General features: G+C 38.2%; 1 protein-coding gene across 2 annotated transcripts; it reads left to right on the forward strand.

The window, feature by feature from the left end:
• The first annotated feature begins 2360 nt into the window (after positions 1-2360).
• On the forward strand, positions 2361-26085 carry acp7 (acid phosphatase 7, tartrate resistant (putative)). Of its 2 annotated transcripts, XM_079386361.1 has the most exons (16): positions 2366-2419; positions 3401-3492; positions 3633-3746; positions 4580-4780; positions 5226-5408; positions 6088-6113; positions 7369-7466; positions 10638-10700; positions 14201-14315; positions 14991-15104; positions 15501-15567; positions 16632-16699; positions 16789-16860; positions 22532-22669; positions 24090-24188; positions 24687-26085. In XM_079386361.1, exons 3-15 carry the CDS (start codon positions 3641-3643, stop codon positions 24153-24155), a joined length of 1317 nt encoding a protein of 438 aa, XP_079242487.1. In that variant the 5' UTR covers positions 2366-2419; positions 3401-3492; positions 3633-3640; the 3' UTR covers positions 24156-24188; positions 24687-26085. The 2 variants fall into 2 exon arrangements, with proteins under 2 accessions (XP_079242488.1, XP_079242487.1); XM_079386362.1 differs by having other exon boundaries at positions 2361-2419; positions 3401-3446; positions 24090-26085.
• The last annotated feature ends 438 nt before the right edge of the window (positions 26086-26523 follow it).

The raw sequence follows: 26523 nt of genomic DNA on the forward strand, positions 1-26523 counted from the left end.
ATGATGAGAGTTAAGAGTATCAGCAGGTACCTTCTTGAGCCACAGCACAACATTCAGGTAAAATGGGCCAGCTGTTCAGGTAAAATGGGCCAATATAAAAAGAGAACAACAGGTCATTTCAGCTAAATTGTCAGTAAATTGACACTATTGTCTTTGAATATTGTCTTTGAATGAATATTTCATTAAACAATGCAATTAAAAATGAACTGATGATGTTGTCTAAATTCGCATGAGCTTGTATTTTTTTTAAAGGCTGTTAAGAGTTTGTATGGATACACATCTAGGCATATAAAATCGAAGTTTCTGTTTGAAATTAAAGTCTTTTATTTGAAAGAGCATGTCAAAACATTGTTCATAAACCTTTGCTTTGTTGGTAAGATTACTTATAATACTTTAGTACCCTTATTAGTGATTAATATAATTACCTTACAGTGTCTCTGACAAGCTTCATGTAACACTCTGCCCGACTTAAGAAAGTCAGACCGATTAAAATGATTGTTACATGTTAACAAGTGTCGAAGCAACAATATAAGATCATTTATAGCGATTTAACACTATAAATCCCAGAGTTTTTTACCCCTCCTTTAGCCAAGTGGATGCTAACTGGCTAGTCTTTTGGCTATCATTAGCATCAATTCATGTGTAAATGTGGTCATTACCTGAGCAATCTGCAGGGGGGTTGGGGGTGTGTGTGTGAATGGTTGCTGGTGGCTTGTTTGTATGTGTGGGGGAGGGAGGGCTGCTAAAAGCAGAGAACTTGTCTCACATTGGCATGTAGGGTCTTGCCCAGGTGTAAACAGGTATGAATTAGCCTGACAAGTTTGGGATCAAGTTTTGGGTGGCTTGCGACCTAAAATCCAAGTACATTTGTAATGTCCTCCCATATCTTGGCAAGGACCCTAGTCGTCCCAGTGGAGAGAGACTGTCTGAAAATGTAGTGATGAGGCTGATGGAACCATTCCTAGACAAGGGCAGAAATGTTACCACGGACAATTTCTTCACATCGCTGTCACTTGCGCATAAACTTCTTAGCCGGAAAACCACCATCCTCGGCACAGTCAACAAGATTCGCCGGGAAATCCCTCAATCCGCTAGACACACAGATCGCAATGAATTCACCACTCAGGTATGTTGCAGGTCTTTTGTGGTTCTATGTTTATGTGTTTCTAATTTTTAGAATCAACACCACCAAGTGTGTCATTGTGTGTAAAAGTGCTATGAAAATAACAATTTATCTTATTTATTAGGTGTTTTCAACCACTGCTGCTACGCTGACGGCGTATGCGCCCAAACGGAAGAAGACCGTCTACATTCTTAGCAGCATGCACAGCGTGATTCAGACTGATAATACCACCAAAAGGACGCCAAACACTATCACCCTTTACAACACCACAAAGTGCGGCGTGGATGTGATGGACCAGATGGTGCAGGAGTACACTGTCCGCACAGGGACACGGTGCTGGCCAGTTGCCGTGTTCTATAACATGATTGACATGGCAGCACTGAATGCACATGTGTTGTATCAAGCATGCACCGGAAGGCAGGAAAGACGGGTGGACTTCCTGGTGGAGCTTGCAAGAGAGTTGGCTAACTCTCATATGTGTGCGAAGAAGGCAAGAAAAGAACAATTGCTTCGGACACAACCCTCCACACCTAGCCCTGGAAAAAGAGCCATGTGTCAGGTCAAACACCAATGCAAGAACAATCATGCCACTGTGCGATGTGTTCACTGCTACAGATACACATGTGGTAAATGCAGACGGGAGATACCATGGCAGTGCTAGGATTGTGAGTGATTGCTGGAATGTACTCACTCACTTTTTAATATTATTTGTAAATATGTGTACAAATGGTTGGTTTCTTTTTTATTTTATTTTGTACTGTTTTTAACAATAAATCTCAGCAACAAAGGAAAAAAAAAAAACGTGTGTTGATTTCTCCCTAAGATGGCAAAGTGAAACACAAGTTTCCTTGAAGTGGCTCAGCCCATTGAAGTGGCCCCACATTGTTTACATAACAAAAGCAACTGTTCACAGCTGATTAAGGATATTAACCTAAAGCCTTCCAGCCCATCGGCTGTCCTGCGGGTTTTATAGGTAGAAAAGCCAAATGGCTGCTCTCTGGGAGTTCTAGTGTTAAAGAGATATGACGCTACAACCTTATTTGGCCCATTTTAGCTGACTTCACCCTACAACAAAAGAAAAAGAAAAAGCAATGCAAACAGGAAATATCAACACGTTTTGAAATGTATTATTACAAAATTACAACCAGAAAGCAAGGCAGCGCTGAGCTTCTGCGGGACAAACCAAAACAATGACGTCACCGCGCACGCACCGGAGCGTCACGTGATCCGAGAAAACAGATCACGTGACCTCTGAAGAAGTTTGAGGAAGACACGTGAGAACTACAGAAGCGACAGGTTTGTGAAATCAGGTGTTTTTGTTTGACTTTAATCTGTCGGATGTGTGTGTTTGACATGTTTCTAGCAGTTCAAACAAACTCGTGTATTTAGCTGAGGTGTTCATTTAGGATTTATTCTTGTTTAGTGGTTGTTTTTTGAGTTATTTGAGTGTTTTTGCGGGTATTTGTCTTCTGCTGTGATGTTATTTCTAATGATAAATGTGATAGTGTCATTACTAAATAAACTGAATCCGTTTTGCAAAAGAATTAAGAAATTATATTTTCAATGCATAAAATTAGGCGTTTTTTTAAGTACAAATATGATTTTTGACAGCTGATGTTTTTAAATAATATGTAATAATCTTTCCTAATTACAGTAATGCCAGTTTCAGGTGAGGGAGGGTTGAAGGTCATTTTTAAGATTTTAACAGAATTTTGATAGAAAATGTCATTCAGACCAATCAAAGTTCAATCAAGCCTCAAAAATAAAAAAACCTTGCAGAAAATAGATTTTTGGTGTTTAAAAACGTGACAATTTAAAGAATACACACACACACATATATATATATATATATATATATAGTTTTCTCATTACAGTTATGACCATTTCAGGTGACGGAGATAGAAATGACGTGATATTTAATATTTTATTTGATATGAATATTTTCACAAAAATGTCAAGAACACACTTCACCCCTCAAAAAATAAGAAATTATATTTTAAATGCAGAGATTGAGGCATAATGTGAGAACCCTTATGATTTTTGATGTACACAGATTTAATTTTATGTATATATATATATATATGAATATTTTTTCTCTCTCATTAATGACAATTTCAAGTAAAGGTTGGATGTTGTATTCCATATTATATTCATATGTCATTTAGTGTATTTTTAGAGCTATATTTGTGTTGTTTTAGTGTTTTTGCTTCTGCTGTGAGATATGTCTTATGATAAATGTATTCGTGTCAGGACTAACACTAAATCCTCTGATTACAGCTGGATTAATACAGTCCTCCATCAGACTGCACCTGATGAAAAGCAGGTGAAGAAGAGTTTCTGAGAAATGAATCTCATTATTCTGTAATTATGTAAGTTGTTTGAGAATCACGTGCAGCTTCTGTCAGCAGTTTATCGTCAGCTCCTGGGTTTTTGTGCTGTAAATGATTGAACAAGCCGTGCTTTAGTCTTGTGACGCTCATGAGGCTCTGTTCTGTTTGGTTGTGATCAGATGAAGAGATGATGGTGCTCCGGGATCTTCTGTGTTTGTGTGCTTCGATCGCTGCTGTTCGCTGTGTCTCGCCCATCGGGACTCAACCTGAGCAGGTGCACATCTCATATCCAGGTGAGCTTTGACTCCTCATGACTGACAGCTGTCCGTCAAACACTCTCAGTGACGATTTAAACTCCTGCACTCAGATCAGTTTGTGCATTACAGAAATAATCTGCCCGTTTTATGAAGAGAATATGGTGCAAAACAAAGACAGACGGGTTTCCAAACTCTGCCGTTATTGAGTGATTTCTTAGATTTATAGTCTTGATACCGATGATAGGTAGTCTTTGTTTTTACTCTCATTGTGAGTGTAATTCTGTTATATAACAACAGAATGCTCAGCTGTTTGTCACTCAATATATTATTCAATATTAGTTGATTTATGTCAGTAGAATTTTTGACAGCTAAAAAATATAACTCAATTTCCTCATTATATTAATGAACATTTCATTAGAAAGAAGGGTTGAAATGTCATGATATTTTTTATATTAGTTTATATTTTTAGCTGATTTGTTTTTAAATTTCTAGTGAAATATCAAGATATTTAATATTTTATTTAATTTTCGTTGATATTTTTCCAGCAGAATTGAAAAAAAGTCAAAGTGCATATTTTACCTCTTAAAAATTAAGAAATTATTACTTAAGAAACTATATATACAAGTCTCAGTTAGCCTAACGCAGTACACGTAGCAATTAATTATATAATAAATAAAAAGAAAATAGAATACAAAAAGATTAGAGAAGCTAGTGTAATGTTTTTAAAGAATTTAATCGTTACAGTATTGCCCGTTTCAGGTGAGGGAGGGTTAAAATGTCCTGAAAATGTCTGTTTTTTGCACAGTGGCAGTATAGACAGAGGGTCATGTGACCTGAGCAGGTGGTTATAACGGAGCATCTTTCCTCAGGTGTGAAGAACTCGATGTTGGTCACATGGTCCACCGCTAATAAAACCGAGAGTGTTGTTGAGTTCGGTCTGTGGGGCGGGAAGCTCTTCAGTCACTCGGCGAAGGGAAATGCAAGCGAGTTTATTGATGGAGGACCGGAGAACAGGACGATGTACGTCCACCGAGTCACGCTGACCGATCTGATCCCGGCCGCTGCATACGGTAACCTGCATCATAGTGTGTGTGTGTGTGTGTGTCTGTGAGAGAGAGAGTGTGTGTGTGTGTCTGTGTGTGTGTGTGTGTCTGTGTGTGTCTGTGTGTGTGAGAGAGAGAGAGTGTGTGTGTGTGTGTGTGTGTGTGTCTGTGTGTGTGTGAGAGTGAGTGTGTGTGTCTGTGTGTGTGAGAGAGAGTGTTTGTGTGTGTGTGTGTGTGTGTGTTTGTTTGTGTGTGTGCGTGCGTGTGTGTCTGGTATTTATCACATTTTTTTATAGTCCCCATGAGGAAACAAGCTTATAAATCATCCAGAGTGAGTTTTCTTGGGGGAAAGTAGAAATGCACAGTCTCCTGTGAGGGCTAAGTTTAGGTGTAGGGTTGGTGTAGGGCAATAGCACACAAAGTTTGTACAGTATAAAAACCATTACGCCTATGGGATGTGTGTGTGTTTCAGTGTATCACTGTGGCAGTGAAGCTGGATGGAGCGACATCTTCTACTTCACATCTCTGAATGAAAGCCTGAGCTTCAGCCCCAGATTCGCTCTGTTTGGAGACATGGGCAACGAAAACCCTCAGTCTCTGAGTCGACTGCAGAAAGAGACACAGCTGGGGATGTACGACGTCATTCTGCACATTGGTGAGACTGTCAACACATTACAGTCTTGATTAAAGAATAGATCAGCTAAGATGAACATGAGCTGAAAATGTGTTCACCCTCAGATCATCCAAGATCAGGATGAGTTTGTTTCTTCATCAGGTTTGTACAAATGTGTCTCTGCATCACTGTCTCAGCAATGGATGCTCTGCAGACAAAAGCTGAAACAAATCCAGCATTAAGATGTTTTTAACTAAAATACAGTCCATAATCCATAATAACTCTTCCTCCAGTGAAAAAGTGTTCTGGTCTGAATCAGGAGAGAAATCTGCTCAGATCAAGCAGCGTTTACAAGACAAAACAGCTCTAAACTTTAAAGCTTTTGTCTTCTCCAGATGTTAACTGATGGACTGGAGTGGTGTGGATTATTGTGATGTTTTTATCAGCTGTTTGGACTCTCATTCTGACGGCACCCATTCACTGCAGAGCATCCATTGCTGAGACACATTTCTACAAACCTGATGAAGAAACACACTCATCCTGATCGCGGATGAGCAAATTTTCAGCTAATGTTAATTTTTGTGTGAACTGTTCCTTTAACTGAGTAAAAGCAGATTAGTTTGTCGTCCCAGTGATGATAGTTTGGGTGGTTTAGTTGTAGTTTTGTGTTTTGCTTGTGCATGTGGTGAATGTGCTTTACAGCATGTGATTGTTTTCACAGGGGATTTTGCGTATGACATGCATGAGGTAAGAAACACATATTTTGACCCGATTGTCTAATGTTGGCCATAATATCATAATCTGAGACAAAACCCACAAATCCAGCTGTCAGCTTCAGTGGAAACACTGCGAGCGTCTGAAAACTAATTAGAGTAACGAAACCCAACAACCGACCACAATATTCCCCAAATCACTGGATTGAGTTCAGGTATGACTATGTAAGTGTCTGGAAAATAGATTGATCTGATCTGAATTTGTCACGACTGAGGTTTCTGATGATGGGCTGCTTTCTTTTACATTCATTTACAGATGCTTTTATCCAAAGCAGCTCATATGCATTCATTAAATTAGTTTATTTATTACCAATAATGAGGCCTATTTCATCGCACTATTTTATCCACTCGTCTCGTGTGTAACTTGTAATGTTAAAGTTGTGTATTTTTTAGTTTTAAAACAGTGTGTGTTTGAAATATTACATTATAATGTGATTATGAGCTGAACTACTGAACACAGAACATCTGTTTTTAATCACAGCCTTGATTCTGAGGGGTTTAACGTGCCGGTGTTATTTTAGATACTATTGTAGTTTTTAATATTTTTATTTCAGTTAACATTTATTTTATTTCAATTAAAAAAAAGTTTTTTATGGTTTTAGTTAACTATAATAATACTGAGTTTTCATTAACAGTTTTTATTATTTTTAGATTTTCTGTTTTCATTTGAATTAATTATAGTTTTCATAATTTTGTTCTTTGTTTTTGTCACTTTTATTAGTATTGTTATTTTATTTCATCACTTATTTTATTTCAGCTTGTTGCCAAGGCAAAATCAACAAATAAAATAAACTATATAGACATATTAAATGAAAGAGAAAATAAAACATGCACAACAAAACTGGTAAGACTTTAATAAAATTTTAAATGAAAATTGAAAATATAAAAATGTAAACGACTTTTGAACTGTTGATAAAAACTATAATAGTATCTCAGTGATTCTGAACCCTTGTGTGTGTGTGTGTCTGTGTGTGTCTGTGTGTGTCTGTGTGTGTCTGTGTGTGTGTGTGTCTGTGTGTCTGTGTGTCTGTCTCTGTGTGTCCGTGTCTGTCTGTGTGTGTCTGTCTCTGTGTGTGTGTCTGTGTGTGTATGTCTGTGTGTGTGTGTGTGTGTCTGTCTCTGTGTGTGTCTGTCTGTGTGTCTGTCTGTGTGTGTGCGTGTGTGTCTGTCTCTGTGTGTGTGTCTGTGTCTGTGTGTGTGTGTGTGTGTCTGTGTCTGTGTTTAATCAGGATAACGGCCGGATCGGTGATGAGTTCATGCGGCAGATCCAGTCCATCGCTGCTTACACGCCGTATATGACCTGTCCTGGAAACCACGAGTGGGCTTAGTAAGTGTGTTTAACCTGCTGTTAACCTAAACCTGATCTCAACTTTAATGTCTTCGAGTGGGTCAGTCATCAGGAGATTTTAACCAGGTTATAGAGTGCAGAAATCAGAGGTTTCCAGTGTGAAAACGGTGTTGCTGCCATCTGGAACAAAAGAATCTGTTCCACAGCGGAGATTCAGAACATTTTTGGGAAACATTTCTTGACGTGAGTCATTTTAATCGTATGTCTGGATTTGCTCAAGAGCCACCGACATCTAAACAACATCAGCTGAGCCAAAGAACACAGAGAAACAGGCTGGTGAAAGGCATGCAGTTACACTTAACGAATCACAGAAAATTATTATTTTGCATAGACAAAACAATTCTTGTTTAGCATTTTGATTGCTTTGTGACATTATTATGTAACATGCACTTAACCGTCATAATGCATTCAGAATCTCTAGACTGTTTTCATATTCCGGGTCCGTTTGGATTTGTAGAATTATTTTAAAATATTATAAAAATATTTTATTAAACTTATTTTTCAAATAAAACCATATTGTATCTGATCAGCAACTTCTCAATAATAAGAAAACAAATCAAAGTTTTGAATTTTGCCATATTTTCACTGCATTTACCTCTTTATTATTAATTAAGCATTTTATAAATTCTTTGAAATTTCAAATTATATATGAACTACTCCAAAAAAAACTAAGATGTAATTTTTTTTTTTTCAAAACTGGTGAGATTTTATTTGTATACATCATTGTATGAAATTTTTCTAAGAAAACATAAATATTTATCTGAAAAGTTTTCAAACAAAATAAATTAATTTTATTTGCATAAACTCACTTTCAGATGAGAAAAATGGGTTGCACTTTATTTTTAAGGTGTCCTTGTTACAGTGTAATTATACCTTTAAGTACGGAGTAATATTAATTAACTACATGTGCTTACTATATGGTTAGGATTAGGGTTTGGTTTAGGATTACTTGCATGTAATTATGCATAATTAATTGTTATTATAATAGTAAGTACATGTACCGTGTTACAAGGACACCTTAAAATAAAGTGTTACCAAAAAATGATCAGTTTTTCATGCTGCAATGGTTCATCAATAGGTGTACATATTCATGATCATCATGAAATGTATTTTACAAACGTTTTTTTTACACTAATATAACTTCATAGATAACGTAATTTTGACACTAATGGTACTCCATTCATACCCGGGTCAAAAATGACCCGAACACAAATATGTTTTATATCTCTTAAAAAATAATAGTAAAAAATACTAAATGATGAAAAAAATAAATGATGTGTATCTTTAGGGTCTTAAAGCATTCGCAAAGTTTCGTTCCGTTACTAAAAACGATGCAGTTTTTAGAAATGTTCATTATTAATTTTGGGCTGACTTAAACATGTTTCCTTGAGATTCTCTCAAAAGCACATTGACAGTGTTGTTACGGTACATTAACAGGGCTGTGTTTAATACGAAACAGTGAGTGTTTTCTGTAATATCAGATGGATGGATGCAGCTAATGCTCCTCAGCTCTCGCTGCAGACAGAAGAAAACGCCCCGGTAAAGATTTGTTTGATTCTGGGACATCAAATCAAAGCCACATGGATGTTTGACCCTGCGGAGCGAGCGCTGAACGACTGACATGATGAAGATGTGACGTGTAGTGAGATGGTTAAGATGTTTAGGGCCATTAGTCAGATGTTTGTAGATTAACCATCAACAGATGACGGTCTACTGAACGTCTGGATGAGATGAGATGATTTTAACCCCACGGGCATCTGCAGAAAACTCAGGGTTCAGACCTTCAGGACTAAATGAGTGAACGGTGTTGTCATGATGGACGATTGATTTCACATTTGCATATGCCTGTTTTTTAAGATTTTCTCAATCAAAATCTCACGAGACATCATTGTAAAGGTTTATACAAGGCAAAAAATTCTTGTATTAATCAGTATTTCTGTCTTGTTTTTCAGTACAATTATCTAAACATTCTTAAATCAAGATACATTTACTGGAGAAGCAAAATGACAGAAGATAAAAAGAGAAATTGATCAAAATGAAGTGAGTTTAAGTTTAAAACCAGAACAAAAGGAGTCACTCAAGACTCAAGTAAAAAAACCTCAAGTATTCTAATAGAATGTCTATTTTTAAATGATACTAAGCAACGTTTTTCAGAAAATAAGGACATTTTAAAAAAATGTTTTTCTTCGAATAATTTTAGATTTTTTTTTTTCACGTTAAATTGGAAGATTCAATATAATTGTCGTTATTGTTATTTTTAATATAAATGTATATTTTTGTATGCTGATTGTTTTTATAAAGCAAAAATGGTAAACAATGTATGGAAATTATATTGTAATCTTATTTGTTTTTTAAGTACTGTTGATTTTGCCATGAATTTAGCCATTGCTGCTGATATGGCCTTTAATCATAAATAAATAAAATAAATATTTGTTCTTGTTTTAAGAATAAACTTACTTAATTTTTATCAACTTTTCTTTAAAAACAATGTGTCATTTTGCATAAATGTATCTTGGCTTAAGAATGTTTAGATAAGACAACAAATCTTTTTGCACTGTATTTATAATCTGACCGGCTCCTGCATGATGTCTGCATTATTCACATCCATCTTAGTAAGTGTTTCAGCAGTTTCACATTTTTTAGTGAACTAGTTAGTAGTTTAGTGCTGATGAGTGCAGTTTGACTGCTGACCACTGGAGGGAAGCACAAACCTCTTGATCAACAGAAACATTTATTTTAAACATGATTGGATACGGATTGAGAGGTTTTTTGGTCAGGGCAGTAATTTGTATTTGTGTGTGTTAAAGTATCTTATACTTAAACGTAAGGCCTGTTGTTTTCCTAGCCTTGACCTAATGACCTCTGTGCGATCTCAGCACATCCATACCAGCACAACGGAAACTCAAAAAAATGATCCTGACCCCTGCGTCCTCTTGACCTTTGACCCCACCTTCTGAGGTCGCTGACAGTGACCCCACGCCCGTATCTCATGTTTATGAGCCGAATGAATCTGTGAAACACGAGTGCGTTTAGTGTTTTTCTGTTTCTCCCTGGTGTCGGTTTCAGCGCTCGTGTGTGTTCACTGGGTAATTCACTAATGGCAGCTGTGGTGTTCAGTCTGTGATTTTCTGTCTGTGTTTGTTTTTGCAGTAACTTCTCCCACTACAGGAGTCGTTTCAGTATGCCGGGACACACGGAGAATCTGTGGTACAGGTACGAGCGCTGACACTCGAGACAAGCATCTGAGATCTTGAGCTGTTTTGCTTTGTTTTCTCTCTGTGGAAGTTTGTTTTCACCACAGGAATAAAAAAGGGTAATTATCTCACAGTTCTGACTATTTTACCCCAATTCTGTGAGAAAAACACAGAATTGCGAGATATAATCTCTAATGCTGAGTTTATATCTCGCAGTTCTGAGTATATATCTCGCAATTTTTACTTTATATCTTGCGATTCTGAGTTTATATCTTGCAATTTTGACTACATCTCATAATTCTGAGTTTATATCTTGCAATTCTAAGTTTATATCTTGCAATTCTGACTATCTTGCAATTCTGAGTTTATATCTCGCAATTTTGAATTTATATCTTATAATATTGACTATCTTGAGTTTATATCTCGCAATTCTGACTTCATTTCATAATTCTGAGTTTATATCTTACAATTCTGACTTTATATCGCGCAATTCTGACTTTATATCTTGCAATTCAGAGTTTATATCTTGCAATTCTGACTTTATACCTCGTAATTCTGAGTTTATATCTTGCAATTCTGACTATATCTTGCCATTCTGAGTTTATAACTCGCAATTCTGACTTTATATCTCATAATTCTGAGTTTATATCACGCAATTCTGACTTTATATCTTGCAATTCAGAGTTTATACCTCGTAATTCTGAGTTTATATCTTGCAATTCTGACTATATCTTGCCATTCTGAGTTTATAACTCGCAATTCTGACTTTATATCTCATAATTCTGAGTTTATATCTTGCAATTCTGACTTTATATCTTGCAATTCAGAGTTTATATCTCGCTATTCTGAGTTTATATCTTGCAGTTCTGACTTCATCTCATAATTCAGAGTTTATATCTTGCAATTCTGACTTTATAACTCGCAAGTCTGACTTTATTTCTCTCAATTCAGAGTTTATAACTCGCAATTCTGACTTTATATCTTGCAATTCAGTGTTTATATCTCGCTATTCTGAGTTTATATCTTGCAGTTCTGACTTCATCTCATAATTCAGAGTTTATATCTTGCAATTCTGACTTTATAACTCGCAAGTCTGACTTAATCTCATAATTCTGATTTTATATCGCGCAATTCTGACTTTATATCTTGCAATTCTGATTTTATATTGCGCAATTCTGACTTTACATCGCGCAATTCTGACTTTATATCTTGCAATTCTGATTTTATATTGCGCAATTCTGACTTTACATCGCGCAATTCTGACTTTATATCTTGCAATTCTGACTTTACATCGCGCAATTCTGACTTTACATCGCGCAATTCTGACTTTACATCGCGCAATTCTGACTTTACATCGCGCAATTCTGACTTTACATCGCGCAATTCTGACTTTATATCGCGCAATTCTGACTTTATATCTTGCAATTCAGAGTTTATATCTCGCTATTCTGAGTTTATATCTTGCAGTTCTGACTTCATCTCATAATTCAGAGTTTATATCTTGCAATTCTGACTTTATAACTCGCAAGTCTGACTTAATCTCATAATTCTGACTTTATATCGCGCAATTCTGACTTTATATCGCGCAATTCTGACTTTATATCTTGCAATTCTGACTTTATATTGCGCAATTCTGACTTTATATCTCGCTATTCTGAGTTTATATCTTGCAGTTCTGACTTCATCTCATAATTCAGAGTTTATATGTTGCAATTCTGACTTTATAACTCGCAATTCTGACTTTATATCTCGCTATTCTGAGTTTATATCTTGCAGTTCTGACTTCATCTCATAATTCAGAGTTTATATGTTGCAATTCTGACTTTATAACTCGCAATTCTGACTTTATTTCTCGCAATTCAGAGTTTATATCTCGCAATTCTGACTTCATCTCATAATTCAGAGTTTATATCTTGCAATTCTTACTTTATATCTTGCAATTCAGAGTTTATATCTTGCAATTCTGACTTTATAACTCGCAAGTCTGACTTAATCTCATAATTCTGATTTTATATCGCACAATTCTGACTTTATATCGCGCAATTCTGACTTTATATCTTGCAATTCTGACTTTACATCGCGCAATTCTGACTTTACATCGCGCAATTCTGACTTTACATCGCGCAATTCTGACTTTACATCGCGCAATTCTGACTTTACATCGCGCAATTCTGACTTTACATCGCGCAATTCTGACTTTACATCGCGCAATTCTGACTTTATATCGCGCAATTCTGACTTTATATCTTGCAATTCAGAGTTTATATCTCGCTATTCTGAGTTTATATCTTGCAGTTCTGACTTCATCTCATAATTCAGAGTTTATATGTTGCAATTCTGACTTTATAACTCGCAATTCTGACTTTATTTCTCGCAATTCAGAGTTTATATCTCGCAATTCTGACTTCATCTCATAATTCAGAGTTTATATCTTGCAATTCTTACTTTATATCTTGCAATTCAGAGTTTATATCTCGCTATTCTGAGTTTATATCTTGCAGTTCTGACTTCATCTCATAATTCAGTTTATATCTTGCAATTCTGACTTTAACTCGCAAGTCTGACTTAATCTCATAATTCTGACTTTATATCGCGCAATTCTGACTTTATATCGCGCAATTCTGACTTTATACCTCGCAATTCTGACTTTATATCTCGCAATTCAGAGTTTATATCTCGCTATTCTGAGTTTATATCTCGCTATTCTGAGTTTATATCTTGCAGTTCTGACTTCATCTCATAATTCAGAGTTTATATGTTGCAATTCTGACTATATCTTGCCATTCTGACTTTATAACTCGCAATTCTGACTATTTCTCGCAATTCAGAGTTTATATCTCGCAATTCTGACTTTATATCTCGTAATTCTGACTTTATATCTTGCAATTCTGACTTCATCTCGCAATTCTGAGTTTATATCACGCAATTCTGACTTCATCTCATTATTCTGCGTTTATATCTCACAAATCTTATTTTAACTCGCAATTCTGAATTCATAACTTTTTAGATAAAAAGTCACAGTTACTTTTGCTTGTTTTTTTCATCCTGTGTTGGATACAAGCTTCCATATCTTTCAGACTGGTGGATGGAAAATAACTGTGTATCTTTAAAGGTCATTAGTTTTTACTCAGAAATCTCCACTTACACTATAATGAAAGAAAACTAGAAAGACTCTGCCTCCTTTTATTCTGTGGTTCTTCACATGAGCTCAATTAGAATGTCTGGATAAACTATTTGAGAAAGGTCATAAGGCGCAGATTATAGTCAGTTGAGTAAGTTTGTTATGGTTTTCTGGGAAAACTCAGAATCATCTCTGAGCTGGAACGTCATAATTGAGCAAGCGATATATCTGTGCTCATGGGAGAAAGCTGGAAAGACTAATGAGGTTCTGCTTTAAACACACAGAGGATGATGATTCCAGCTCTGCTTTGTTGGATGATTGTTTTTCCCAGTCTGAAGAAACATTTAGTGTTTGCACAATCAGTTAAAAAACTGAAGCATGTTTATAACTGTGTGTAGCTGGAATGTCGGGCCTGCTCATATCATCTCCTTTTCCACTGAAGTCTATTTCTATCTGGAATATGGCCTGGATCTGCTCTTCAGACAGTATGAGTGGCTACAGGCGGATCTAAAGGTACAAAAACACAACAGATGCTGCTGTGGTTCTCTATTGTCGATGAACACTGTAAAAATCATGTTCATAGGTTTCGATGAGTGTGTTTCTTCATCAGGTTTGTAGAAATGTGTCTCTGCATCAGTGTCTCAGCAATGAATGCAGTGAATGGGTGCCGTCAGAATGAGAGTCCAAACAGCTGATAAAAACATCACAATAATCCACACCACTCCAGTCCATCAGTTAACATCTGGAGAAGACAAAAGCTGAAACAAATCCAGCATTAAGATGTTTTTAACTCCTATACAAGTCCATAATTCATAATAACTCTTCCTCCAGTGATAAAGTCCATCAAAATCCAGCCACATATTTGTTTAGAGCTGTTTTGTCTTGTAAACGCTGCTTGATCTGCAGATTTCTCTCCTGATTCAGACCAGAACACTTTTTCACTGGAGGAAGAGTTATTATGGATTATGGACTCATATTTGAGTTAAAAACGTCTTAATGCTGGATTTGTTTCAGCTTTTGTCTTCTCCAGATGTTAACTGATGGACTGGAGTGGTGTGGATTACTTGTGGATTATTGTGATGTTCTAAGGCTAAAGTAAGGGAATATTCTTGAAGCATGATGTTCTGTTTAACGGCATCATCTTGATGCAGTCTTGTGTGTTTGTGCCTCTCGCTCTCATTGATGAAGGAAGCGAACCGTCCTGAGAACCGAGCGCAGCGGCCGTGGATCATCACGATGGGACACAGACCCATGTACTGCTCCAACGATGACGGAGACGACTGCACACAGTTCCAGAGCTACGTATGTGATCTGAAATCTGATGATTCTGTGTGTTTTAGTGCTATCCAGATGCGTTTACTTGACAAGTAAAATTACTTAAGATATTTTGTCGTCTTTTCTGAAAATATTATCCAAATTTTGTTAGTTTTCGCTTAAAACAATCAAAAATATAAAATAATCTTAATTCAAAGGCTAAACAAGATTATTTTTCTTACCCCATTGGCAGATATTTTTGATCATTTTAAGCAAAAACTAACAATATTATATTTTTTTTCATAAAACAAGACAATATCTTGAGTCATTTTACTTGTCAAGTAAACTTGTAAATCTTAATTCCTGAATTTGTAGGTATTTATACTAGAAAACAAGACAAAATAATTTTTGGCAGTGTTTGACCGATCTATCGTCCTGTTTTAGGTCCGACTTGGACGCAATGACACGAAGCCCGCTGCTCCTGGACTCGAGGATTTATTCTATCAGTACGGTAAGAGGATTCATCACTATTTCCCATGCTTATTGTCATGTATACTAGGTACAATGAAATGCTCATTTTGTTATCTCCTCAAATAGATAAAGTACCATTAAAACACTTAAATTTGTATTTGAGATGTTTTCTTTCAACTAGGAATATCATGTCTCTTCTTTCAGACTAGTGGAAAGAAAACACTTTATCTATTTGCGTCTGTAGATTTAATTTCCAATCCATATCTTTAAAGAGTTTTACAAACACCAAACTTTGTAGTTTTATTCCTCTCTATATTCATATTTCATTCACACTGATTTATACAACATTTAGTCTTAAAAACATGGTCAAAATTTATTTTTTTCTGGCTGTTGCATTGTAAAAAATTAATTTCTTCCTCCATATTTTCAAATCTTGTTTTATATTGTTTTCCAGAGCAAATACTGAGACATTCTTGAATTGAGATGCATTTCCTTGAGAGGCACAATGTATGCAAATTAGCGCACATTTAATTAGATGATGCCTCATTTGCATATTTAAGCATAACATCTCAGAAAACGTGTAATACTGAACAGTTGTCTAATGCACTGTGATTAATCACCAGGTGAAGTATGGTGGTATATATTAGTTAGAATTTTCCCTGTTCACCTGTAGTGTCTTGCCAGTGTTCCTCAATCAGCTGATCTGATTCTGATGAGATGCTGGATGTGTGTGTGTGTGTGTGTGTGTGTGAGAGAAAGTGTGTGTGTGTGTGTGTGTGAGAGAGAGTGTGTGTGTGCGTGCGCGTTTTTGTGACATATGAGGACATAAATTTGTTTAATGATAGATATTACAAGGAGAAGGTGATTGAGGACATTCTCAGTGTACCCATTTTTCAAAAGGCTTATAAATCATACATAGTGAGTTTTTTTGAGAAAGTAAAAATGCAGAAAGTTTCCTGTAAGAGGTAGATTTATGTGTAGGGTAAGTGTAGGGCGATAGAAAATACAGTTTGTACAGTATAAAAACCATTACGTCTATGGAGAGTCCCTACAAGGATAGCTGACCAGACTGTGGGTGTGTGTGTGTGTGTGTGTGTGTGTCAGGAGTGGATCTGGAGCTCTGGGCTCATGAACACACATATGAGAGACTCTGGCCCGTCTACGATTACAAGGTAAATACTGAGCACTGATGTGAAAGCGCTCCGTGATCTGCTTAGCAGAAGTTCTCTATCAGATCTGACGGTGTGTTTGTGTCTTGCAGGTGTTTAACGGGAGCTCTGAAGAGCCGTATGTGAATCCTAAAGCACCCGTGCACATAATCACAGGTTCAGCCGTGAGTATAAGAAACAGGACCAGCTATACACTGTGTATTATTTATTAAAACAGTATGTGAAGCAGCACATATAGAGTGCATTACTTTTTCCATTCATTTTTCCCATAGAGATTTATAGAGATTTTAAAATAGTCTCCATTCACTGCATTTTAATCCATAAATCAAACCAACCACCTTAGTGAAAAATAAATATACTTATATACTTATAATTTATTTCATACCAAGTATACTAAAAATAAATTTTTATATTTATGTACTATATAAAATGCCCTGCAATTGTACTTTTAGTATACTAAACTGATATACTTAAAGTCTGGACTTAAAGTTTTGTACTTAATGCACTTTAATTGAGCAGAAGTAGTGCTGAAGTACAATTAAAGATATGCTTAGTATATTTGATTGTGCTAAAGTGGAACTATTGCAAGTATAGATCCAATTTAAATATTTTGCTTTTAAATTATTCAAAGGTCATACAATCCTCATCAAAAGTGACATTAAAACACATTTTAGACTTAATATTAAGAAAAGTGCATTGTGCACAAGTAATATTCCAAGTAAAGTTTAATTATAATTTTTTATATCAATAAGTCTTGAGTTATCTGTCAGTAGACTATTTGAACTATACTTGGTATGAAATAAATGTGTTTTAAATATTACTTTTTTACTAGGGCAGTTATGAGGAGAATCACAACAGACAAAACCACACAAAAAGAAAAAAACTGAAATCTGTTCTAAGAACATTTTGCAAGTGTTCCTCTTAAGTAATAATAATGTAATTTCTTTCTGCACATTCAAAACGTCCAGTTTTTTTATTTTTTTATTTCTTGCTTATGTGAACATTAAAAGAACATTAATTTTTACCAATTTGCAGCGTTATGGGAACATTACTTTTGAATGTTCTCTGAATGTTCTAAAAATATTATAAAAAAATAAAAAAGAAATTAGATGAACATCCAGCTAAAACGATTCAAGAAAAGTTCCATAAAATGTATAAATAATGTTTTGAGAACATTATTAAAGACCACATACGTTGGAACGTCTCGGTTACGTATGTAACCCTCGTTCCGTCGGTGACCGACGAATTGGGATCTCAGGAGCACTTACGCATATGAATCAACCGTTTAGATGCATATGGAAAATTTAGAGGAGATAGAAGCCTCTTTGACATTGGCAGAACATCTGCCGGGGAAACACGGGCTCTCAGGCTATACCGTGGACTTTACACATATGGGATCCAATTAGGCCTTACATATGAAACCCAGCCCTCTACCGGTTCTCATGGATTCATCAAGCAAGGGCCTAGCATCAGGCGCTCTGCCACGTCTGACTGCCGAGGGAATGGAGCAGCTCGACAGGGTCTACCGTACTCTCTGGAGCAGTTTTAGCAAGCCGACCCAAAACCGGAGCCTCTCGGTGCTTCTACCCGTTTGAGGTGAGAACACAGGAGGAAACCGGCTCCACACACAGGCTATAGAACCTGGCGAACGTGTTAGGGGTCGCCCAGCCCGCAGCTCTACAAATATCTGCCAGCGAGGCGCCCTTTTTCCAGTAGGCCATCCTCTGCTTGGAGACGGCATTCCCTTTCTGCCGGCCTCCATGACAGACAAAGAGCTGGTCTGAGGTCCTGTAGCTTCGCGTCCTGTCAACGTAGCATCTCAGTGCTCGGACGGGACAAAGCAACGGAAGGGCTGGGTCTGCCTCCTCCGAGGGCAGCGCTTGCAGGCTCACCACCTGGTCCCTGAAGGGAGTAGTGGGAACCTTGGGCACATAGCCAGGCCGGGGCCTCAGGATTACCTGGGAGTCAGCCGGCCCAAACTCTAGGCACGAGTCGTCGACCGAAAATGCGTGCAGGTACCCTGCCCTCTTGATGGAGGCCAATGCAAGCAGGAGCATTGAAAGAAACTGCAGCTCAACTGTCTGCAAAGGCTCAAATGGACCCTGCTGTAGTGCTTTGAGCACTAGAGACTGGTCCCAAGAGGGTATAGAGGGGGGCCGTGGAAGATTTAACCTTCTTGCCCCCTTAAGGAACCTGACGACCAAGTCATGCTTACCCACCGACTTCCCTTCCACGGGGTCGTGGTTGGCAGCAATCGCAGCCACATAGACTTTAAGGGTGGAGGGAGACAGCCTTTGCTCCAACCCCTGCTGCAAAAAGGACAGCACGACTCTGATCGGACACTTCCGGGGGTCTTCTCGGTGAGAAGAACACCACTCGACGAACAGGTTCCACTTCAAGGCGTAAGCATGTCTCGTAGACGGCGCTCTCGCCGAAGTGATGGTGTCAACTACGTCTTGGGGTAGGTCACCTAGAACCTCCACGTCCCATCCAGGGACCAGACATGAAGTTTCCAGAGGTCTGGACGTGGGTGCCACAAGGTGCCCCGTCTCTGAGTCAGTAAATCCCTCCTCAGAGGAATCCGCCAATGAGGGGCTGTCACGAGGAGCATCAGTTCTGGGAACCAAGTCCGAGTGGGCCAGTACGGCGCTATGAGCAGGAACTGCTCCTCGTCCTCCCTGATCTTGCACAGTGTCTGTGCGAGAAGGCAGGACGTATTGAATCGCCTCAGCCTGCTCCTGAGCAGCCGAGAACCGCTGGGCCATGTTCTTGACTGCGTCGCCGAAGAGGCCAGTCTGGGACACAGGGCCCTCGAGGAACCGATACTTTGTCAGCATCCCCATGTCGACCAGACACAGCCAGGGTTGAACGTCCTGGACCACAAGTGTGGACATCGCATGACCCAGAGACCGCGCCATGACCTTCGTCGCTCTTAGCGCGAAGTCAGAAGTGGTACAAAGCTCTCAGAGCTTCCGGATCGTGACCACCCCGATCCGAAGTGCTCTTAGCCTGAAGAACCTGCAGTAACGCCGTAGCGTAAGGTGGAGGCAGCTTCTCCACAGGCCACATAAGCACCGCCGGACAGACCAGACGAGTACCTACAGGCCTGGAAGAGGAGGCACGGTTTGCCCTGCCGGGTGGAGACGGTATTAGGACACAACTGCATCGCAACCGACCGCTGGGTGGTGATGGCGCAGTGGATAAGACACATGCCTTTGGTGTGAGAGACCCGGGTTCGAATCCACTGTGAGACACCAATGTGTCCCTGAGCAAGACACTTAACCCCTAGTTGCTCCAGAGGCGTGCGACCTCTGTCATATATAGCAATTGTAAGTCGCTTTGGATAAAAGCGTCAGCTAAATGAATAAATGTAAATGTAAATGTCCACCGGGAGGACTCCCGTATACCCCCTAGCTGCGCCACCATCAAGGGTGGTGAGGGGGAGGAGCTAGCAGGGCGGTTTCTGGCAGTAAAAGGTGCCGTCCACGACCTGGTAAGCTCCCCATGCACCTCTGGGAAGAGAGGCACTGGGGCAGGGCGCTGAGAACCAGCGCAAGCTACCCCGAGAAGCCAGTCGTCCAACCTCGAGGGCTCGGGACACGGTGGGATCTCCACTCGAGCCCTACTCTCTCAGTGGCCCGGGAAAGCACAGCCATGATTTCTGGATCCGACTCAGGCACTGCTACTGCCGGAGCAGCAGCACAGCCGAATCTTCTTCCACAGAAAGCTCTGGCTCCCCTCTGATGCAGCGGTCGACATCTGGTCGTCAGGAGGAGCACCAGGGTAACTGCTGGTGCGCCCCTTGTAGAGGGCCCAGCACGTTCCACTGACAGCTCAACTGGTTTCGGAGCGCAAGAGGAGCGATGGTCCCTCGAGGGTTGGTTCCCTGGAGGGTTTGCCACCACTGTAATCCTCAGACCACCCATGCCGCTGCCTGAAGTAGTCCCCGTCTGTATGCAGCCAGAACGAGAGCCAGATCGAGGCAGAGGCAACAGAGCTCTGTCCCTTTGTCGAGGTAATGGAGCCTGGCCCGCAACTCCAATATGATCATCTTCCCACCATGAGAAGATGCCTCATCCACGAACGCCACCTCAGCATGCTTACTGCCCAGGCACGTGAGGCAGCAATCATGACCATCACCCGCGCCAGGTAACGACCGCATCCAGAAACGCACAGGTGACACGTTGTCTGTAGCAAGACCCAACTCGTCTTTACAAAGACGTAACGTCGAGTTTGCCAGATGCAACGTCGTCTTTAAAAAGACACACCCGTGAATGCTCTTTTAGGGAAATCACTCTTTCAGTGTGCTGAAGCGCAAAGGGGAGATGGCCGCTTGCAACACAATCAGGGGGTAGTGCAACCTGATGTGTGCAATCCACTCGACACAGGAAGAACCACCGCCGCTGAAGCGCCGTACTGCCAGCACGAGAGTCTTCCAAAGAGCGTGCTTAACTCGTTGAATTCACTCGTCAGCAGAAGTCAGGAGCAGAACAATGTAACCACTCGGCTCCGACGCGAAAAAGCTGAATATGCGCTGCACCTGCTGCCTGCTTATACTCACGCTGTGATCTCCCTAAGCGTCTCCCTAAGCGAGATCCCAATTCGTCGGTCACCGACGTGACTCTGAGTGACCGACTGATAGGGAACGAACATTCTATTAATGTTGCCAGAAGAACGTTTGTTCATAACGGTGAGAGAACCTTGCCAGAATATTCTGAGAACATTCCCCATTAGCTGGGTACTCAATGGCTTCAATGAGGGAAAGAATTACAGTCCCATGAAGCATTGCAAATTACATCATTGAATTGAGTAAACTATTCATTCAAACAAAAGACACATGATGCAGTGCAGACGTCTAGTCATGGTTATCATACTTAATTTAAAAAAAACAACAAAAAAAAAAACATTTTGTTTCTCAAAAAAAAGAACCGAAATATATTTTTTTTAAATTCAGCTGTTTGGCAAGGTAGTATTTCTCATTTTCATTTAGTTTAATCTGATGTACTTAAAAAGCACCAAACTAAATTAGTAAACCTTTTTATAATGTATAAAAAAACTTTTTTCAAACTATTAATAAAAACTATAATAGTATCTCAGTGATATTAGGACAACACTGTCTTGAATTACATAAAAAAAGATCATGCAAAAGTATCACAGTACAATGCAAAAACATTATCTCTGTGAACAGCCCCTAAATAACCTTCTTATTACCAGAATGCATTGCAATACAAATCATCCACCAACTTCCAGAACCCGACTGTTGCAGACTATTGCGCAACAGTAAATATTTATTAGTTAGTTTGTCGTCACATGACCTCATCATATTGCATGCTTGCATTTTAAACTAGAAAAAAAATTGGTCAAGACAAACTTTAAGTTGGCTTGAGAAAGCCGGACCAGAAAGTTTGAAAAAGTTCAAAAATTTTAAAGTTTTAAGTTTGATGATTTTCAGTCTGAAATATTTTGTTTGTTAGTTTAAAGTCGTTTTAAAAGCCTAAAGTTTCAATGTTTTAAAGGCAATACAGTCTGTCAGAGATGGATGGATGGATGGGTGGATAGATGGATGGATGGATAGATGGATGCTAAGGACCTCAGAGTGGTTGCTAGGGTACTTGGAGTGGTTGCTATGACGGTTGCTAGGGTACCCGGGGTGGTTGCTAGGGTGTTGCTATGCATCATGTTGCATGTTTGCATTTTAAATTAAATTTGGCAATAAAAAAAATGACTTCCAGCTCATTCATCACTGGAAATGGAAGGTCGGGGTTGAGTGCATTGCATTGTGGGATGCACGTGTGTTCATGTTTTAGCAGATGTTTGATTTGTGATTTTGTTCAGGGCTGTCGAGAGAAACACGACGGCTTCATCCCCAAACCCCGCGACTGGAGCGCGTTCAGAAGCACAGATTACGGCTACACACGCATGCGTCTGATCAACAGCACACACCTGTACCTGCAGCAGGTGTCCGATGACCAGGTACCTCCCGCTGCGCTCAGAGATCACGTGAAAGAGACGTCTGAAGACTAAAGGCCATTGCACACCGAGTCCCAAATTCTCAGAAATTTTCACACGTTAAAAAATAAATACCACCTCGCGTTGTCAATCACGTTTACACACTGCCTCCGAAACTTTCGTCTGTCATAAACAAATTCAGATCGAGTTTTTTTTCACATCCGTAGCAAACATTTTGAGAGGCATTTTGCCAAAATCCAGAATGGTGATTGTCAAGTTGATCCACTTCATCTCGCAGCACAAAGCACTGTATAACCAACAAAGTGAAGAATAGAAAGAGACGGCATATAAATATAAACTGCTCCTTGGTAAGGAGGTGGAACTCTCCTTCCTCTCTACGCAATCTCAGTGTTGGGTGTAATTGGGTGCTAAGTAATTAGTTACTGTAATTTAATTACTTTTCCCTTGAAAAAGTAAAGTAAGGGATTACTCTAGAATTCAATTACAGTTACTTCTTATGTAATTGAACTCAATACTGTGTATAGACTGTAGAAGATTTATATGCAATACAATACAATTCAGGGCTCGCAAAATCTCTAAATCCCTGGCATCCCTTCGGGCAGGTACTCTTCAGATTTTGGTAAAAAAATCAACAATTTTACTTAAAAATATATTATTAAACCAAATTAAATCCAAATTTCTATGAAATCCTTTTTTTAAAGCAATATTGGTAACACTTTAGTGTCCAGTTCTCACTATTAGCATGAATATTACTGGGATATTGGCTGTTTATTATTACATAAAAAAGCACATATTAATGTCTTATTCTGCAAGACCTTATTCTAAATCCTTAATCCTACCCAATGTTTAAACTTTACAACTACTTTACTAAGTATTAATAAGCAGTAATTAGGAGTATATTGAGGCAAAAGTCATAGTTAACAGTGAGAACTGGACTCTAATCTAAAGTGTGAGCAAAAAGTTACTTGAAAGAATTAAAAGAAGTGCTTCATGTCTATCCTTGTATTAATAACTTGTCGAGGTTGATATAGGATTTAGAAAGAAATTAGTAATTAAATACTTTTTGGAGAGAGTAATTTGTACAGTAATCTAATTACGCTGTTGAAGGTGTAATTAGGAACTAGTAATTAATTACTTTTTTAGAGTAACCTACCCAACACTGGGATTGGATGGACCCAATATTTCTTTTAACAAGAGAAAAAGAAAGAGAAAATATTGGGTCCATCCAAGAGAAAGGACAACAAAATCATCCTCACCGCTTGTTTTGTGAAATTTTTGCCACGGATTAATTTCGAACGGATTCAGTGTGCAAGGTTTCTGTGCATGAACAATTTTTAGGATGACGAAAAAGAAAAAACGCATACGAAAATTTCGGAGTCTGTGTGCAAAGACCCTAACTCCAGCTGTCTCTGACTGTGTGCAGTACGGCAGAGTCATCGATCAGATGCTGCTGGTGAAGGAGAAGCACGGAGCGGACGCCTGGCACTAAACATCCACACGCTCTCAGGAAACACCGTCGACGGTGAGACGCACTTTAATCAAACAAACGAGGATCAACCGTGACGCTCTCATGCAGCAGACTTCTTCAGAATCCTTCCAGACAGATTTACTGTGACCCTAGAGCACACAACCAGTCATAAGTGTCCATTTTAAATTGGAATTGAGATTTATAGATAATCTGAATAAATAATATTTCCATTGATGTATGGTTTGTTATGATAGGACAATATTTGTCTGAGATACAACTATTTGAAAATCTGGAGCAAAAAAATCTAAATATTGAGAAAATCTCCTTTAAAGTTGTTCAAATGAAGTTCTTAACAATGCATATTACTAATCAAAAATGAAGTTTTGATATATTTACGGTAGGAAATGTACTAAATATCTTCATGGAACATGATCTTAATATCCTAATGATTTTTGTCATAAAAGAGAAATGTATAATTTTGATCCATTCAATGTATTGTTGTCTATTGCTACAGATATACCTGTGTTACTGATGACTGCTTTTGTGCTGCAGGGTCACATCTTCTCGTTCATCTAACAGGTTTCTTCTGGATCTTGGTTTGGATGAACTCAATACGGGTTAAAATATCTTCTTTGATTGTACTTGTAAATGATTCTATTTTAATAAGGAGATAAAGTACTGTATGATATACTTGATTTTTTTTAAACTATGAGCTCTGTTCCAAAACCTAGTGAGCTTCCAATTTAGAAACATTATGCTGCCTTCCAAAGGGACGTTCACACACAACACGATTTTACATTTAAAAACAAACATTAGGTTTACATACTTTACTTAAAGCCTTTATATATAATGCATTATAAATGTATTTTAATGCATGAATTATGTCTTGTAATGCACCTTATAATGCATTTTACATTTACATTTATTTATTTAGCTGACGCTTTTATCCAAAGCTATATATGTCAGAGGTCGCACGCCTCTGGAGCAACTAGGGGTTAAGTGTCTTGCTCAGGGACACATTGGTGTCTCACAGTGGATTCGAACCCGGGTCTCTCACACCAAAGGCATGTGTCTTATCCACTGCGCCATCACCACCCATACGAATAATTATAACCACAGTTATAATGTATTATAATACTTAGTTATTCAGTCACACATTTAGAAAGTATAATGCATTAAAACACACGACAAACAAACCTTCACATATTAGAATGTATTTACAATTATGTATGACAAGATAAAATGCATTACAATGTACATTATATATACTTTTATAATGCATTATACATAAAGGGTTTACGTGTTATTGTTAAATGCTGTTATACTTTTAAAAAAAAGTAACTTGAGTGACGCATTTTATAAAACTGTTGCAAAAGACACGATGATTTTAAAATGAGTTTAAATAGATAAAATAGCTAAAACTAAAATGTAACAAATTAATTTAAATGTGTTTTTAAATAACCATATATATATTTTTTAATATCCAAAGCACACAACTAAAACTAAAATGAAAACAGAAAATGTAAAAATAAAATCTTAGAAATAAAAAATTATAAAATTATAATCATATCTGTGATTAAAACAACACATTTACAAAGTGCAAAAGTAGTGACGTGCAATGCAAAATAATTTGTTCTGTGTGAACGGCCCCTAAATAACCTTCATTATACCAGAATGCATTGCAACAAAAATCATCCATCAATCAAGCAAGAGAACCATATTTTTTTAGAATTTATTTGGTATGTAAAAATATAGAAAAAAAGAGTCCCATCTAATTCTAATCGAACTATTTGTGTTATCTTCGCAACATTTACAAAAGCACGGCTGATTTGAGTCGTCTTAGAAGTGTGCTGTCTATGTAGTGCACTAGGGTTTGGAACAGAGTGAATATGAACACATGCTGCTGCTTTGAACTTCACAGTGAGCTTTAATAAATTAATTCTGTCACAGTAACTGGTGTCTGTTTGAGTTTTACCAGGGTAAACTCTAGTTTCAGTGTGATCTGCTTGGGCTGATGTTTAAAGTGTTTTCTGCTGTGACAGACATCCGCTGCACATTAACTCTGCGTGTGTTACGCAACGCGACCATAGCTGTGGTTAACGCAGATCAGCAGGAGAAAACACTTCACAGAACAGGACTGACTCACATTATAGGATTCATTTCAGCTGGAGCTGCTATGGATGCAGTATAAAAGTATATTTTAAATCAGTAGATCTCATTCTTCAAGGGTTTATTTGAAAAAGACCTTAAAAGGTCTTCATTCATCCTTCTAGTTAAGGCACAAAAAATCCAAGCAGAAAATCTTCAGTTCATAAAGTCAAATGCATTAAATGTTGCATGCATGGCAAAAAATGAATTTGTGCATCAGTATTTTTGTCTTTCAGTACAA

Source organism: Barbus barbus, assembly GCF_936440315.1.
Source record: "Barbus barbus genome assembly, chromosome: 30".
NCBI lineage: Eukaryota > Metazoa > Chordata > Actinopteri > Cypriniformes > Cyprinidae > Barbus > Barbus barbus.